The sequence below is a fragment of the Gallinula chloropus genome, assembly GCF_964237585.1.
Source record: "Gallinula chloropus genome assembly, chromosome: 3".
Classification (NCBI taxonomy): domain Eukaryota; kingdom Metazoa; phylum Chordata; class Aves; order Gruiformes; family Rallidae; genus Gallinula; species Gallinula chloropus.
The window spans coordinates 12,979,015-12,997,086 of record NC_140087.1 but is presented as its reverse complement, the minus strand read 5'-3'; the positions used below and the strand labels follow the sequence as shown (position 1 = coordinate 12,997,086).

General features: G+C 45.2%; 1 protein-coding gene across 1 annotated transcript in view; it reads right to left on the bottom strand.

Moving 5' to 3' along the window:
• Window positions 1–10,932, bottom strand: part of PREP (prolyl endopeptidase) — a gene marked incomplete at its 5' end in the record, with an annotated part of 104,278 nt that extends 93,346 nt beyond the window's left edge. Inside the window, 2 exons of the mRNA XM_084262547.1 lie at window positions 9,332–9,406; window positions 10,750–10,932. Of these exons, the coding sequence (XP_084118673.1) occupies window positions 9,332–9,406; window positions 10,750–10,932 (258 nt within the window). The remainder of the gene's footprint in view (window positions 1–9,331; window positions 9,407–10,749) is intronic.
• Between the last annotated feature and the right edge of the window lie 7,140 nt (window positions 10,933–18,072).

Below are 18,072 nucleotides of genomic sequence, written 5' to 3'. Positions count from 1 at the left end.
CATATTCCACAACTCATGTTTCAGTTCTCCAGAAAAGCCAGCTGCTTTATCAGCCCCACATTTACCAGCTGCTATTCATGTTTACTCATGTATTAATTCTTCGTGTGAAAGAGAAGAAAGAATAGAACATAAAACTCAGTAGCATTTTTACATGGTAAGAGTTTTTATAGCATTCAATCATTGCAGATGGTGAGAAGTGAGAGCACCTGGGGCATGTAGAGACTCTCCCTCCCGTTTGCCTCACTGCCAATGCTGCGCTACATGCCAAGCTGTGTTCTCAGAGACTTGTCAGGCCAAAACATAAAGAAGAGAACACTTTAATTATGGCCAGTCTCCACCTGACAGGTATGTTTTCATGCTTCACAAAGCATACAAACTGATAAGCTTTAAACACAGGAGTGCAGAATCAGTTATGCCCTAAGAGCACTCCATTATGGGCTGAAACACAATATCTGTGGACTGGTTACACACAAGTGACCACTCAAGGATGACACAACAAAGCACAGTGAAAAGGAACTGATACAGAAGGCCAACAATCACAACTTCTGGACCTTTATTCAAAACTAGACTCAGCAAGGACTGAGTTGGGAAATGATCCCCTGAGAAAAAGGAAAGAGGTGAATGCATTGCCAAGGAAAGACCTCTCCCTCTGAGGATCACACTGGCATAGACAGCTTTAACACCTAGCATGGCACCACAGCACATCCCAGAAGCACAGCAAAATGGCATGCAGTTTCCACAATGTACCTCTATAACCACTCCCTCCTCCCCAACAACCCATGAAAGAACTTACATCAAATCTACCCAAGAATTATATCTGAATTTTTTTTTTCTCCAAATGGACACACGTGAATTTTCAGATCACATATGCACAGATCTAGACAGTGCATGCCACACAAATAGCATCTTTATGGGTCCTTTCCAACTCAGTATATTCTATGAAATAAACTAAGTATTCAAAGTGCTCTGACATTTTCAGAGAAAAGATGTCTTACAAAAACAGATACGAAGCCATCCATTCTACTTGATGGGCAAAAGCACTTTCCAGTTGCATTTAGTGGACAGAAACTGCACACACCTTTGTTTCATCTGTCCCTAACATGACCAAAATGGTAAGGCTGCTGCAAGGGTCAAATGAAACTGTGCATTACTGTTAACTGCACAGTCACATCTTAACCACAACGGCTTTCATTACTGGTATTCAAAGAGGAAGACACCAACTTTCCCTTCTATGTTCATTGCACGAGAGCATCCTTGCATACTACTGCACTCACAACTGAATCACTGATTTTGCTTTTACAATAACTTCATATATTTTGGATTTTTCTATACAGTATGCACTAAATATTCCAAGACAATTTGTAAAAGGAAATGCCATGACTATCTGAAAGAGGTAGAAGTTACAGGGTTTTAAGAGAGTTCCACAAAAGAGAATCCAGTTCATTATGAAAATCATGTTCTTACACTTTTGAGCACAGGTTGTACTTATGTTAAAAAAGCAATACATAATTGAAATATTGCTCTAGGTAAAGTACAGGAACAGATGTCAGCAAAAACTCTCACAGTAAAAACAACTGATCTACCATGTGGAGCTAAACAGATGCCACCCAGGCTTATAACATCATGGAATGGTTTGGGTTGGAAGGGACCTTCGAGATCACCTAATTCCAACTCCCTGTCACAGGCCGTGACACCCTCCATGAGACCAAGTTGCCCAAGGCCCCATCCAGCCTGGCCTTGAACACTGCCAGGGAGGGGGCAGCCACAGCTTCTCTGTGCAGCCTGTGCCAGGGCCTCACCAACCTCACAGGGAAGAGTTTCTTCCTAATACCTAATACAAATCTGTCTTCAGCTTAAACCCATTACCTCTTGTCCTATCACTGTCTGCCCTTGTAACCAGCCCCTCTCCAGCTTTCCTGTGGGACCCCTTTGGTGCTGGAAGGCTGCTATAAGGCATCCCTGGACCTTTTCTTCTCCAGGCTGAAGAAGTCCAACTCTCTCAGCCCATCTTCATAGGAGATGTGCTCCAGCCCTCTGATGATCTCTGAGGCCCTCCTCTGGACTTGGTTCAATAGGTCTTTCTTGCACTGGGGATACCAGAACTAAACACAGGGGCTAACAGTAACTCTGCACATCTTCACGAGCCTCTGAAGAAAAATTCTTATTTTAAATGCAGAAATCTGCATCTGACAATCATAAGCCTTGAACCAGGAATCCTCTATCAGAAGAGAGTATAGAATAAGAGTCCAAGTAAGGCATATGCTTCTGGATATCTCAGAAAACACGATAATTTAAAAAGTAGAAGAATTTCTAAAGTGTTGTACTAAGAGCAGAGATGTTCTACTCAAGGCTGAAGTGTTTGGCCATTACTTGGGCAGGCCAATTATTACTTTAAAAAAGTGTAACTAAATTTTATCTAAAAAACACGTGCCACAGTTTTCCAACCATGCTTTGTTACAACCTATCAGCTTTCTACATGGCACTAAGCTATCCTTTCAAGATAATGATTTCCATTCATGCTCTACTTTCCAAGGAGAAGTCTTTGGGTACAAATTAACATTACGAGTCCTTGTTGTTAATTTGTAAAGTATTACCAGTTTGTTTAATAGTTACCCCAAAAATCTTCATCTCTATCTTCTCAGTAAGAAGCAGTTCAGTGCAACTCCTACAGTAGGTCACATACCTTTTAATATTACAAAATAAAACCAAGCAGACCTCTCATGGCTTGCCTCTTAGCATTTACTTCTGTATTTTGCAAAGAAAAACCTCAAAGTGCAACAGACATTTTAGCAAGACCTGTGAGTGAAACACTGGTCTATTATCACTACACATCGCCTTGGGGTGACCTAGACCAAGTGTGCCTGTCAACAGAAAGCTAACTCACCAAAGGCTGCCCTGGCAGAGCACCGCCCTGTGATGGCTATACCCATGCATGGGAGGGACAAAGGCATTCAGGTCAGTGCAAGAAGGGGAGGGAGGGCAGAAAGAAACCACAGAACCACCCGACTTACTGGAAACCCGTAAACCGAAGTGGATCGGCTACAGTACTGATCTGCACTCTACTCCCACTGTAATAATAACTCATTAAGCCAAATAAAAAATTTCACCCTTCTGTGTTCACTTGTTTGTAAGCTGCTGTCACAGCCTACCTGATCACCTGGACTAGCCACAGCAAAAATGAGCATGATTCTTTCAACCCATAGCTGTTGTGGGTAATTTCTTTCAGTCCAGTTAACCCTACAGTGGGCATCAGGTAAAACTACCATGAAAATTCCAGAGTTAAAAGTAAACTAATCTCATTTGCCTGTGCTTCTTTCTCCATGCTTCAAGAAATAGCAAGCTTGATTGACTTTTCACTGACTTGCAATAGCAGAGAAACAACGTGAGGCCTATCCCCTTTTCTGTGACCACATCAACACTTGACATGACTATTTCTGCTAAGTCTAGAAAAGTAGAATCCCAACATATTTGTTTCTGACAACACACATCAAATCATTTTGACTGCTTGCATATGAAAAAAGGTTCCTAACTTAATAAATGAAGGACATCCAGTCTTCACTCTTAGTAAAAGCCAGAATTTTCAGTTACACATACTAAAACCAAGCAAGCATCCTCTAAACAGGAACCAGATATGGCACTTTTTCACTACAGACAAGCATGGACCTGCAAGGAATTCTTCCTCTGGTTCTGTACTTCATATGGAAATTAAAGGTAATGGAAATCAAATGGAATGGAAAATTAAATGGAATGGAAATTAAAAGGAATGGAAATTAAAGGTAGCCTATTGTTGGAGGCGTACACAGGGTATTTTTACTTTTCCCCAAAACAAATGAGGGTTTGTGGTATCAAGGAGTGCATAGAGAGGCACTCATCCTGATGGGGGACTTTAACCACCTGGACATCTGCTGGGAAAACCACACAGTGAGCTGCAAGAGGTCCAGGAGACTCCTGGAGTCTGTAGATGACAACTTTCTGGTTCAAATAGTCAATAGACCGACCAGAGGCGATGCACTGCTGGACCTGGTGCTCACCAATGTGGAGGACATCATTAAAGGTGTTAAGGTTGGAGACAGCCTGGGCTGCAGTGACCATGCCCTAGTTGAGTTTGTGATCTCAAGGAATGTGGGCCTGGCAAAGAGTGGGATCAGGACACTGAACTTTAAGAGAGCAAACTTTAGGCTGTTTAAGGACTTGTTGGCCAAGATCTCCTGGGAGGTGGTCCTTAGAGACAGAAGTGTTGAGACAGTTGGCTACTCTTTAAGGATGCCTTTCTGAGAGCTAAAGGGCTCTCTGTCCCTCTGAATAAGAAAGTGGGCAGGAGGGGCAGGAGGCCAGCACGGCTAAGCAAGGACCTGCTGGTCAAACTGAGGGAAAAGAAAGGCAAATGCAAGCTCTGGAAGCAAGGGTGTATAGCCTGGAAAGAATACAGGGATGCTGTTTGGACTTGCAGAGATGGGATCAGGAAAGCCAAGGTGCAGACGGAACCGAACTTGGCGAGGGATGTTAAAAACAACAAGAAGGGATTTTACAAGTACATTGGCCAGAAGAGACAGGCCAAAGAGAATGTAACCCCCTTGGTAAATGAGAAAGGAGAATTGGCTGCAACTGATGAGGAGAAGACTGAAGTACTGAATGAGTTCTTTGCCTCGGTCTTCTCTGGCAGACAAGATTCTCATAATTCTCAAATCCCAGAACCTTGCATCCCTAGAAGTCTAGGTGGGAACTGGGGGAGCAAATCCCCCCCTACTGTAAGAGCAGAGCAAGTCCGAGACCGCCTCATGAGACTGAATGTCTACAAGTCTATGGGGCCGGATGACATGCATCCAGGGTCCTGAAGGAGCTGCTGATGTGGTTGCTGAGCCGCTCTCCATCATATTTGAAAAGTCATGGCTGTCAGGAGAGGTCCCTGGGGACTGGAAAAAAGGTCATGTCACTCCCATTTATAAAAAAGGGAACAAGAAAGACCCAGGGAATTACAGGCCAGTGAGCCTCACCTCTGTGCCTGGGAAGATCATGGAACAGATCCTCCTGGATGACATGTCGGGGCACATAAGGGAAGAGCATGTGATCTGGGACAGCCAGCACGGCTTCACCAAGGGAAGGTCGTGCCTTACTAATCTGGTGACCTTCTATGATGGAGTGACAGCATCGGTAGATAAAGGGAAGGCGACCGATGTCATCTACCTGGACTTGTGCAAGGCCTTTGACACAGTGCCCCACCACATCCTTATCTCTAAATTGGAGAGATGTGGATTTGATGGGTGGACCATCCAGTGGATAAGAAACTGGTTAACAGGCTGTAGCCAAAGGGTGGTGGTCAATGGGTCTATGTCCAGGTGGAGGCCGGTGACAAGCGGTGTCCCCCAGGGGTCTGTCTTGGGACAGGTGCTCTTTAACATCTTTATCAATGACATTGATGATGGAATTGAGTGCACCCTCAGCAAGTTTGCGGATGACACCAAGCTGAGTGGTGTGGTCGACACCCCAGAAGGAAAGGAAGCCATCCAGAGGGATCTTGCCAGGCTGGAAAGATGGGCCCGGGGGAACCTAATGAGGTTCAACACTGCCAAGTATAAGGTGTTGCACTTGGGCCAGAAGAATCCCAGACACAGATACAGACTGGGAGAAGAGCTCCTTGAGAGTAGCCCTGCTGAGAAAGACTTGGGGATTGTGGTGGATGAGAAGCTTGACATGAGCCAGCAGTGTGCTCTTGCAGCTCGTAGGGCCAATGGTATCCTGGGCTCCATCAGGAGAGGAGTGGCCAGCAGGGACAGGGAGGTGATTGTCCCTCTCTACTCTGCCCTCGTGAGGCCCCATCTGGAGTCCTGTGTCCAGATCTGGGGCACAAGAAAGATGTGGAACTGTTGGAGAGGGTTCAGAGGAGCCACAAAGCTGATTAGAGGGCTGGAGCACCTGCCCTACAAAGAGAGGCTGAGGGAGCTGGGCTTGTTCAGCCTGGAGAAGAGAAGGCTGCAGGGGGACCTCATTGCAGCCTTCCAGTACCTGAAGGGAACATACAAATAGGAGGGGATTTAACTTTTTAAAAGGGTAGACACTGGCAGGACAAGGGGGAATGGACTAAAGCTAAAGGAAGGAAGGTTTAGATTAGATATTAGGGGGAAGTTTTTTACAGAAAGAGTGGTGAGGTGCTGGAACAGGCTGCCCAGAGAGGTAGTGGATTCCCCGTCCCTGGAAGTGTTCAAGGCCAGGTTGGATGGGGCCCTGGGCAACCTTGTATAGATCCAAGCCTGAGGTTGGTGGCCCTGCCTGTGGCAGGAGTCCCTTCCAACCCATGCCATTCTATGATTCTATGATAGAGAGCATGAGTGACTTGCAATAGGAAGGACACAGGTCTCAAATTCTCTCTGAAGCCTCTACAGTCATTCAATTGCCTCTATGCCAGTGTCTGTTATTCTTTGATCAGTGCAGAATGGATATTCTGCAGGACTCCTAAAATCTCTCTCAAGAACTTGTGATAAAACTATTAAGAAAAGCTAGCACAGTGGCCATCAGCAACCTCTGCTGCAGAGCACAAAGAAGTGAGTGATCAAGCAGATGAAAGCAGTTCAGCACTTCATGATTATTTTTTTCTGACCCCTTCTACAAAAGAGGTATCACAGCAAAATATTTAACTTCCTTTGTCCAGTAACTCCTGAAACTTTGGAGTTCACTCCACTCTTTGCATCATACCACTACTGCACTGCAAAATTCTGCCAAACCATGTGGGTTTTAGCATGCAGAGAAGTAAGAATTAACAATATCTTTGTTCCAGCAATGTGACATCTTGTGTCTGGGCTGCTGCATTTTAATGAGAATGTTATATTCCCCCATTCATTATTTTGCCTCCTGTGTAAACTACAGCCTCTGGAGAATGAGATTAACCCTCTAACTAGTCTCACCCAACCTGTTCACAGTATGTGGTGAGATTAGTGAACACAGCAACACAAAAAGTCAGGTGTTGGCATTTTCTCAATCCCAACTCTTCCACAGGATCCTGAAAACCACTTCAATAGGTATTTGTAAGGCCTCTGTAAAAAGACAAGGCTAAGCATACCTCCCCACACACATATCCCTCTGGATTTAGCACAAAACTACAGTACACTGTGTGTACTGTTTCTTAAAGATGTCTGAATCAAATTACTCCCAACTTACTAATTATCTAATTTTCTATGTTAATGGCCATGACAGAATTTTTTTGCTAAAACATGAGCCCAAATGAACCTTTTTAATCCATGAGCCCTTATATATGCTGATAGATTTGTAAGTAGGGAATGGGATCCTAACCATACACATTTTAGCTTGCTCTTGACAGCTACAGGAAGTTTTATTCAACCAGCCTCTAGCTCATCAAGATGTATTATCTAAGCACATACATGAGAGAACCTAAAAGGAATCTCACTAATGGAAAGCTGCCCTATAGGATACTTTTAAATGGAGATTCTGCCGCCCATCATCCTTCTGACACAATCACACACACTTCAGATCTGGAACTATACTTATCAGAAAGTTACTAGCCAGTACAGAGGAAGGTCCCTCCATGCTGCCACCTACCACTTTCTGGCCATCATCCCTACAACTCCCAATGAATATCACGAACTCCTATGACTATCAGAGGGATCGACTATTTTTCATGATTCTCTCTCCAGCAGCACAGTCTGGCTATAGCAGACTGCAGGCTGAGAACTCTGCAGTATCTGCCACCTGTAATAAGAGCCACTTACAAAGCCTAACTTCAGGAAGAAAATGGTTTTGGGTTTGTTTTGTTGGTTTCTTTAAAGGGGTCCAAAAAACCCAAATGTATTCACCCACTTTGTGACTGTAGAAAGAAAATAAGCCAAACGAGTTTCCTTTCTACCCATTCCTAACTGTTTTGTTATAGCAGTCTTAGAAGTACTTATAACAGCAGATAAAGCACTCCAAAACCAGTGTTTCTCTTCAGTGTGACAATCACACTTTAAGCATTTGAACTGTCAAAGAACAATGGGTCCAAGAAAAACCAGGCATTATTTTTTCCAAATTCTGTGATCTAGGCTACACCAAGTGATGGTGTAGATCACAGAATTTCCCTCATTAACACAAAGGTACAACATAATGGCATTGTTATTGGCACCATAAGGTATCATGTGAAGGACACCATGGTGGGTTTACCCTGGCTTGAGCCAGACACCCACCAAAGCCACTCTATCACTTCCCCTCCTCAACTGGACTGGGCAGAAAAGATACAATGAAAGGCTTGCAGGTCAATATAAGGACAGGGAAAGAACATTCAGCAATTACTGTCATGGGAAGAACAGACACAGTGAGAAATAAAATCAATCTAACTTATTACCCAATCAAAACAGAATAGGATAATGAGAAATAAAACCAAATCTTACAACATCCTACCTCCACCCTTCCCTTCTTCCTGGGCTCAACGTTATTCCCAATTTCTCTACTTCCTCCCTGCAAGTGGCACAGGGGGGCAGGGAAAGGAGGGCTGCGCTCAGTTCACTACACGTCTCTGCTGCTCCTTCCTCCTCAGGGGGAGGACTCCTCACACTCCTCCCTTGCTCCAGCATGGGATCCCACTCACAGGAGACAATCCTCCATGAACTTCTCCAATGTGAGCCCATCCCATGATGGCTTCAGTTCTTCACAAACTGCCTCAGTGTGACAACCATGGGGTGCAGACCTTCAGCAGCAGACTGTTCCAACATGGTCCCCCACGGAGTCACAAGTCACCCCAGCAAACCTGCTTCAGTGCTGGCTCTCTACCAGGTCACTGCCTCTTTCAGGTGTCTCCATGGACTGAAGAGGGAACCTTTCCTCCCCATCATCTTCTATAGGCTGCAGGGGGACAGCCTGCTTCACCATGGGCTTCTCCACTGGCTAGAGAGGAATCTCTGCTCCGAAACCTGAAGCACCTCCTTCTCCTCCTTCTTCACTAACCTTGGTGTCTGCAAAGTTTCTCACATCTTCTCACTCCTTTCTCAGCAAAAAGAGACCACTTGCAGGTTTTTTTTCCTTCTTAAATATGTTAACACAGAGGTGCTACCACCACTACTCATTGGCTCAGCGCTGGTCTGCACTGTGGGACCCAGCTTGGAACAGGCTGCTATTTACTCTGTCAGGACCTAGGGGAAGCTTCTAGCAGCTTTTTGAGAAAGTCACCCCTGCAGTTTGCCCATCCCACTACCAAAACCTTGCCACACAAACCCAAAACACACCTATAATCACTGTGTAAGTTCTCAATAAGTACTGACAAGTCCTTCAAAAACAGAGTACCTGTGCACCAAGTCTATAAAAGGGAACCATGTAAACACAGCAATTCCTGTACATAAAAAAAGGTTACCTTTGTCTGTTCACTATCAGGATCTTCAAGCCAGCAGTATGGGTCGCTTATTTTACACCCATGGTAATCCAATACCTAAATTTATAAGAGACAATACTTTAAAAAAAAAAAAGACATGCACACAAGTAAACTTACTCAACAAGAAACAACAGCTATCAAGGTGAAAGGTATTTGGGATTTCACAAAAGCATATAGTACTAAGAAGCAAAGGAAGAGAAAAGCAACACTTTGCTTCCAGATGAGTTTCTGGCATTACCATTCTTTGGGGATGGTACCAAGGCAAAAGACTTGTCCTCAGAAAAAAAACAATACAGAGCACCAGCAAAATGCAAAACACAAACATAAATTCCTTTAAAAAACAACCCCAACAAACAAACAAACAAAAAATACACACTTCCCCTCCCCCCAAAAAACCCAACCCACCAAACAAGAGCAAAACTTAACAACCCAAAACCTCCTCCAAATCCCGGTGTTCAAGTCAAATCACAAAATCCAATTACTGGATGTTCACAAAGTGTAGTTGCTGGTTATGCCACTAACCATCTCTGGTTTAGCCCTCGCTACTACTGCCGCACACAAACATGTGAATAAATACAGAAATGTAAAATAAACAAAAACCAAACAAAACATAAAAGACCAAGCCATGTGGTTGAACTTATCTACCCTCTTCCAGGCTAAATACCTGCTGCTGGGAGGTGCATGGTTCAGCCTTCTGCTGAACTATGAAAGCAAATACTCAAGTGTTCCCAGCGTTGGCTCATTTCAGCAAGCATTTTGGCTCAAAAATTAACGTTGGTTCTGTAAATACCGATACCTGGGCAGGCACCCAGCGGAAGCACAGCCCTTTGCGGAAGAAAGCTGAACCCTTCTGTAACCAAACCTGCTGCGCACCCCGAGGAGGCAGTGCCCTCTTGTACAGAGGTGCCACCACGCCAAGGCAAACCGCCCGCTCCCCTGCACGCTGCTCCAGCCCAGGCGGAGGCCTGCATCTTCCTGAAAGACTCCGCCGTACCGGAGGCTCCGGGATTTGCCCTCCCGACCCGGCACGGCCGTGAGATCCCGCTCCCCCGGCCCCCGCGCCCCCGGCCAGCTCCCGGGTCGGCAGCTCGCCCGCACACACACAGGCGGGATGTGCCCGCGGGCACCGACACACGGCCACTAACGCGGCTCTTAACAAGCCCCCAGCAGCCGCCACGGCCCACAGACGCCAAAAATCCCAGCCCCTTTAACGGAGCACGCTGGGTCTTTGAGGGCCGAAGCCGAACAATGCCCTGAAAGCCGAGAGAGCTCTAAACTCCCCCCGCCTCCCGAAGCGACCCTCCCCAGCACCCAGGGGGCCAGCGAGAGAGGCTGCCGCCGAGGCCGGGCCCGCCGGCCGCCCAACGCCGGCGGGCTGCCAAGGCGGGTGCTGTACTCACGGCGGACTCGTCGCGGTACACCTCGGGATACTGGAAAGCCTGCATGACGGGCAGCGAAGAGAAGGAGGAAGAAGACGAAGCGAGGCGCCAAGGGGGCCGCGGGGCTATAGCTGGGACTCGGGCGGTAACAGCAGCGGACAGCAGGCGTGCAGCGCGGCCCAGGCGGAGCGGCGGCACCGCCATACGACCCGCCCCTACCAATAAGCCCCCGCCCATCTCAGACAAGAGAAGCCCGCCGGCGGCAGGCCGGATCGCACAGCGCCCTCTGCGGGGAGCCGCCCGCACAGGCACCGGCTGGCCGCTGAGAGCCGCCCGGGCGGAGCGGGGGCGGACGAGAGGCGGGGCGGGGCGGGGCTGTCGGGCTACCCCGACGCTCTGCTCGCCCCTTCTAGCGCAGCCTGCTCCGGCAAGGGAGATGCTTCACCCTCGCCGCCCGGCCAGCGGGTTTCATCCTCTTCGGAGTAAACGTTAACAAATAGCAAAGTGGGGTTTTTGGGATTTTTTCCGTTTAGGTCCCTCGCCTTGACACAGAGCCTGAGGGGATCCTCAGGCCTGACGGAGAGGGCTCCGCTCAGCGCTGCCTGGAAAACTGGCTGTTTCACTGGTCAGGGCAGCTTGAGGCTGAGCCCACACAAGCCTACTTGGCAAGCTGACTGACACTCCCCGTCACCCCTTAAAGCAAAGGCCAAGTCGGACAACACCTGCCAGTGAGGACTGCTCACCCCCAGTGTGTGGGGCTTCGGTTCTATGCCAGCACAGACTCTGGCCTGTGCAGCCACTCTGGGTGAAAGCACACCCACCGAAGGTGTTTCTGGTGGGAGAACTCGGGCTCATCATTCAGGAATTTGTTTTACAATACAGTTTCCTGGGTCAGAAAAACTTAAAAACATTTTTCCTTCTAAGTAGTGGCCCCTAGGAAACACGCAGAGGACATGTTGTCCTTTGGCTAGCAGCATGGCCGAACTGCTTTTCTTGCAAATAGGTGTTGCTTCAGAGCTGTCACCACCAGACCTCACCAAGTCATCCTGTCAGCCTGGGGAGGAGGTCACGTCAGTTGTCCTGGGTAAGCTCATGTGTACGTGTGGTGCGTGGTACCAGCTGGAGACCAGGAGGTCTGTGTGTTGTGGTGGTTAAAGGTTCAATCAGCATGAAGAGTGTTCATGGTTGTAAATAAGGTAACCACCTGGAATGACAATGCTCTAAACCATTTCAGAAATGGCATCAAACATTTATAGTTACCAGCTCAGAAATGTGCCTTGATTGCTTACTCTTAATGAAAAGTGTTACCATCTCTAATTGGGCATCCTGTGGGGAGGTTGAGGGTTGTGTGCATATGAGGAAATAAGCCAACCCCATAATGATCACTGTTACTAAGTGACGTAACTGCATTCATCAGCTTCATTTACATCCTAAACAACGCCTACATGGCTTCTTCTCTCTTGTACTTTCTGTTTTGGTCAGTTTTTCTTCTTCCCTTGTTTTTCTATTATTCTCCCTTTGCAAGGCTGGAGCACAACTGCTGACTACACCTTCTGTTACAGCCCTCAGGAACTTGCAACCAGCGAGGTGGTTAATGGCAGTGCCTTGGCATGCCCAGAGAAAAGCTTACTAATTGTCTGAGAAACCTGCTCAGATAAAGTTCTGGCAAGCAAAGGCTGACACATTTCTATCTAGAGCTTCCCAGACAGAAGTACAGATGGTCATGAGCTGGTGTCATACAGAGAAGTAGCTCAGTACCCCTGTAAAGCATTCGCCTCAGCTGCTCACTACACAAACATGCTGAATGTGCACTGCGTGAGAGTTTTGAGTGGTTTCAACTGCAAATTCACTTGATAGGCAGCAGAGGCCTTGCTTCTCCTTCAAAGCTGCACTTTGAAGAAAAGGTCGTCTTTTTTACCCTGGCTATGCCTGTGATTAATGTATCTCACATTTGTCCAGAACTGCTAAATGTTTAACAGCTCGGTCAGACTTGCAAGTAGCTTTGACTGTACATCCAAAACTCCTGGGCATTTCCACAGCCTCTCCCTAAATGAGGTTCTAGGCAGCCAAGCCCTGGAGGTTTTCAGCAGATGAGCTTCCCGCCCGTGAAGAGGCCCGGCCTGCCGGGAGAGGGCAGCCTGGCTGCGCCCGTCTGTTTCAGGCTTCGGCAGCCCTTTCCTGAATGGGCCGGTAAACGTCGAGTAATCACAGTTAATTACCCATTACAATACCTTCCCCTTCATCCTGGATACAGAGGAGGCGGGAATATACAAAGAAACCCAAGTACGTGGCTGTCCCAGATAAGATCTTCGGGCCTGCATTTTACAAGCGGTAATTTTCTTTCAAGGCGAGCACCGGGGACGGAAAGTGAATTTTCTCCTTACTGTAAATTTCTCCTTTGTTTATTTGGGGAAGGGGAGAAGATATCGCGTGTGAACAGCAGTAAAAGCAGCACATCTACGCTGTCTGAACTTTCCTTATCAGAAAAGGCGTTAATACAGGTTACAGAGTGTTGGAAACACCGCACAAACCATGTCTTTCTTACGGAGGCCCATGCACCCCTGTACTGATGAAAAGGAGTGCGGTGTGTTGGCTGTTAACAGAGATTGGTATTACAGGAGGTATTGCTATCCTCTCCCTTTTTTACTATCACAACGTTAAAATGACGGGTCTGTATTGTAATTGAACACCCGAAGCCTATCTTGCTTACAGTTGTAGCACAACGTAAAATTCCCAAGTAAAATTCTATCAAAATTCTACATTTCCTTGGGCCTAGACCAACCCCAGAGTTCAGCAATGACGTTGCCTGAGTTTTGAGGATAAGCTGCTGAGTAAGCAAAATGTTCTCTTCCTGCATTTCAAAGAAAAGAAAGAAGTTTGAAAATCCCTCGGTGCTCTCTACCACCTTATCGCGCTCCCATGTTATCCAGAATCCAATCTTTTGAAAGACACGTACGGTCTCTGCTGATATTAATTATACTTTTGCTGATCAGCCAGTCATTAGCAAATCTCTTTCAGCTTAGTCAGCATTTCCACAATGACTCACTGCCAGTAGTGTATTGACTCAGTAGGAAGTGACCTCATTGTCCTTGTCAGGGAAGATGTGACAAAAAACGTAGCAACAAATTTTGGTTTTACCTTTCCTTTTCGTCCTTTCCCCATCCTCACTCCACCATTATGTTTTAACGGTGACTGGAAGCTATTCTGCTATAGAAAGAAGGCAGATCTGTACCTTTACTTCTGTTGGGGTTTTTAAAATGTATATAAATATATAATTTCACATTTATCTAGTATTAAAAATCAGTTCTGCTGTTCAGATATTTATCAACAGGTGTCAGTAGAGCCTCAGCCTTTCACTGTCATGAGCATTTGCTGAGGCATACAAATAACTCTAGTTTCCGAGGAATGTGACTCTGAGTGTCTGTCCTGCTGGATTGCTATTTTGGAAGCACTGACTCAAGAGCCTAAGTCCTGTTGATTTTCAGTGAATCTTTGATTCCTAAATAATGTCCATCCTCTGTACATATTAATTATGAAAATTGTGTATGGTTTATAGATAATTGAAAGGTTGCTTGTAGTCTGAGCTGAATTATGACGTAGTTTACGTAAGTAAGTTATCAGGGAGGCCTCCAGTGTTGCAAGGTTAGGTACTGTAATCATGCCCTGGATCACTGTGTGACACCTAGATAATAGTTACTTCAGCATTTCTGGAAATGTATCCTAATCCTACACAATTCAGCCGGGACTTCATGGCTCCCATATTTTGCTGTTCTTCTTAAGAAGGATCTTGCAGAAGAGTCAGAAGGTTTTGAACTTTCCTGGCCACACAGTATTTAACGAGAGAAATTTCTATCTACTTCTGTCCCCACCTATTTCACTGACCTTTGATTCAACCCTTCCTTCATTTCTTCCCACCAAACATCACTCTGCAAAAAGGAATATCTTTATAACCATCATTTTCTGTCTAATGAAATTACACTCATTTTTTGTACGGAAAGATAGCAAACCCACATCCATGAAGAGATGAGTGCTTATTTTTGTGTGTTTGCTTTTGCCTTTCTGAACTGCTTTTTTTTTTTTTTTCTTGTTATATGCTGCAAAACTACTTTATAAGCTAATTCCTGTCTTCAGGCTTCAAAACTGATAACCTTTGTACTGAGAAGAATGACTGTATAAATAATTCTTACATTACAGTATCTGAAAATGGAGATAAGTATGAATCAGAAGGAGGATTTATATTCTTTTCAGTTCTGAAATTGTAAGAATAACAATTTTCTTGCTCTAGATGAAATCCCCTTATTTAAATCCAAGGAAGTTTTGCCACTGGTTTCAAGAGGGTAGGAATGTCGCCCCTAATCTTGGCAGTGAGCAAAACAGAAGGCAGCTTCCTGTTAACAGCTTATGACTTGTTGACAGAATTTGAATACACTAAATGTAGGGAAGCTGATATATTTTCCTTGGAAAGGAAAACGGTTTTAGCTCCTTTTAAAAGACTCCACATCTAGAAATATCTTCTTCTGCAGTCATCATCTAGCCATGTTTAATACATTTTGAATACACGTGTTCAAACAGCTTAGAAATAGGGCTTTCTATTGTGCCTCAGAAAACATTTGGTTTGGGTTATAACACTATAGAAATTATAGATCCCTGCAGAAAAAATAAACTTTAGTGTCAGAGCATGAGAAATGTGATTCCAAGCGAGAGTTGCACATGCCTTTGAGAAGAACCTCTCGGTACAGGGAAAAAGAAAGAAGGAAAACTCTATGCAGTTCAGTGACTGCCACATCTGAAATGCAAGTTACATTGGACAGTGTGCTAGTTCATCACACACAGTAGTGCTCCAGGCACCTTGCATAACAATTCGTTTCAAATTTTGCCACTATGATGGCTCAGTGGAGACAAATTAAGAAAGAAAAAAAAGAATTCCAATTCCAGAAGTGCCTCTGTAGAAAAGCACCAAATAATTAAATAAGGGGTATGCAAATAATTGAATAAGGAGTATGAATTAAATCTGGTCCAGGTACTGAATGATGCATTGCCAATATTTGTGTAGCTGGATGTGTTCTGGAATTCAGATGTGGACCAGGGCTTTGCTGTGCTCTATTCCACATGTGCCCAGGTGCTCGATGCCTTTATGATCTAAGGTTTGTGACCAAAGGAGGAAACACAAAACAACAGGTAGCTACATTGAGGGGTGTTGAGAAAAACAATACAACATTACTGGTCATTGTGTATGTCATACTTCCAGTGAGGCATTCAACCTGTTTGTGGCAGCCAGTGGGAGAAAGGAAAGCTCCCAGGGAAATTCTGAAGCTGCATAATGGCAGAGTGCTGTGTGTTTTTACAGAGACCCCCTCCCAGGCTGGAAGTGCAGCGTAGGAAGAGGATGTTACTGGTTTGAAAAGTCTGTGAATGTGCGATGACAGCTGGTGCCGTGGGTTATCAGAGATGGCAGTGGGGCTGCAGTCTGCACAGGGGAGAATTATGTTGTGCTGGGTGATGGGGGAGCTGGTGGGAAGATGTGAGGAAGGAGGAAACCTGCTTACAGCTGTGGGCGCAGAGGATAGAGCAGGACATGTGCTCTCTCAGAAGCAGGGAGAAGCATCTTGTGGGAACAGAAATGCAAAAGGATGAAAGCTGGACTAATAATTTTAGCTGCATGGAAGTATGAGGTCATAGCTTTGAAGTTTTATGCATCGTGATTTACACCGAGCCTTGATATGAGAAGCCAAGGTGGAGAAAGTCTCGGTCTGAACATGCTATCAAATTCAGGGCCCAAGTGGCAAACAGGCCAGCCATACTAGCCACAGTGGCTGGAAAAAGCAGCAGCAGAGAGAGCTAAGAAGGCAGATTAAGAGCTCCAGTGAGCTACTGAGCTTGAGCCGATGGCGAGACGTTCAGAGAGGAGCAGGATGAGCTCTGGGCTTGGACAGAAGGGAGCATATGGGTGGATTTGAGTCACCAGCATGAGCAGTTGGGCTTGAGTTTACAGACAAGCTTCCTCTGAGAGGAGGTACCCCTCCAGAGGGAGGAGGGAAGGGGACCAAAGGCAGAGCCCTTTGGAGCCCACAGAAACCTGGAGACAAACAATGTTATGTTCCCCTGTTCCAGCTGGTGATTTGTTGATAACAAAAGCTTCTAATAACTGATTTTAAATCCTACTACCAAAACTTGTACAGACACAGATTCTAATGTAGCGTGTAGCTGGTACAGAAGCCCTGGTGGTTCACTGAGTAAATGGTCACTTCTGGAGATGAATTTTAAGTTTCTCATGTTACAACAGTATTACTAAAAATGAAGGCCTTTTATGTCTTTTGTTACTTCCTTCTGCTGGAGGAATATGCAGGAGTTTCAAAGGAACAGACATTTCAAAGATTCGAAAGATATTAGAATAAATTGGACATTTTTCTTTACCTGGAAATTTTAATGATATTTTGCCAGCTTTTAAAATTATTTAATTATTGTTCTACCCACAGTGTTTCAAATTCTGACAGAAAATGAGGAGAAGGAGACATTAAGACAAATCAATTTATCTTCTGAACATTTTTATTAGATGTTCTTCCTTTGTTCCTCAGTCTAGGTGGAGGCAGCATCCTTTTCACTGACTGGAACAGGTTTCTCAGCACAGCCAGGAAGCATGGAGCAAGTCAAAGAAATTGCGGAAGTATGACACATTTGGGTGGAAAAAACATTCCACCAAAAAAATCCTCATGAACTTTCCTCTAATTAATTTAATCTAATTAATCTAATTAATTTTTTACCTCCTGTCTGGAGTCCTGTTCTAAACACTGCACGTGCCTGAGAGTCATCAAAAGGCACAGGTTGTGGCCAAGTTAGAACAAGGTCTCTGCCCTGTAGCTTTATAGACCTACTATTCCAAAACTCTGCTGAAATTACCCAGATCAGAAGGACCCTTATGAACTTGGGAAAAAACTTTGCATCAGCCTTTGTGCTAAAGAACAGTGTTGTGTCCTGCTTCCCCTTGCCCTGTTCCTCTCTAAGCAGTGGTATTGTGAAGGCAATACTCCACAGCCATTTCTGGCTTCTTGTAGGAACAACAGACTACTGCTGCAGGTTATTTGGTCCCTCACAAAAATTACTTAATTATTCATGGTTAAATACTCTAGAGGAAATAAAAGTACTTGGGAAAGAAACTTAAGGGAGAGAAAAGAAGAATTAAAGAGTGGGAGACCACATCTTCTTCTGCAAGAAGGGTCTTGCTTGCTTGGTAGACTTTCTTTGATCTCTAATTATGTTAAATGTTAGTGTTGTTGTAGGCTTTTTTTGATCCCTAATTATGTTAGATGTTATGTTGTTGATGTTAGTGCTGTAAATAACCCCTCT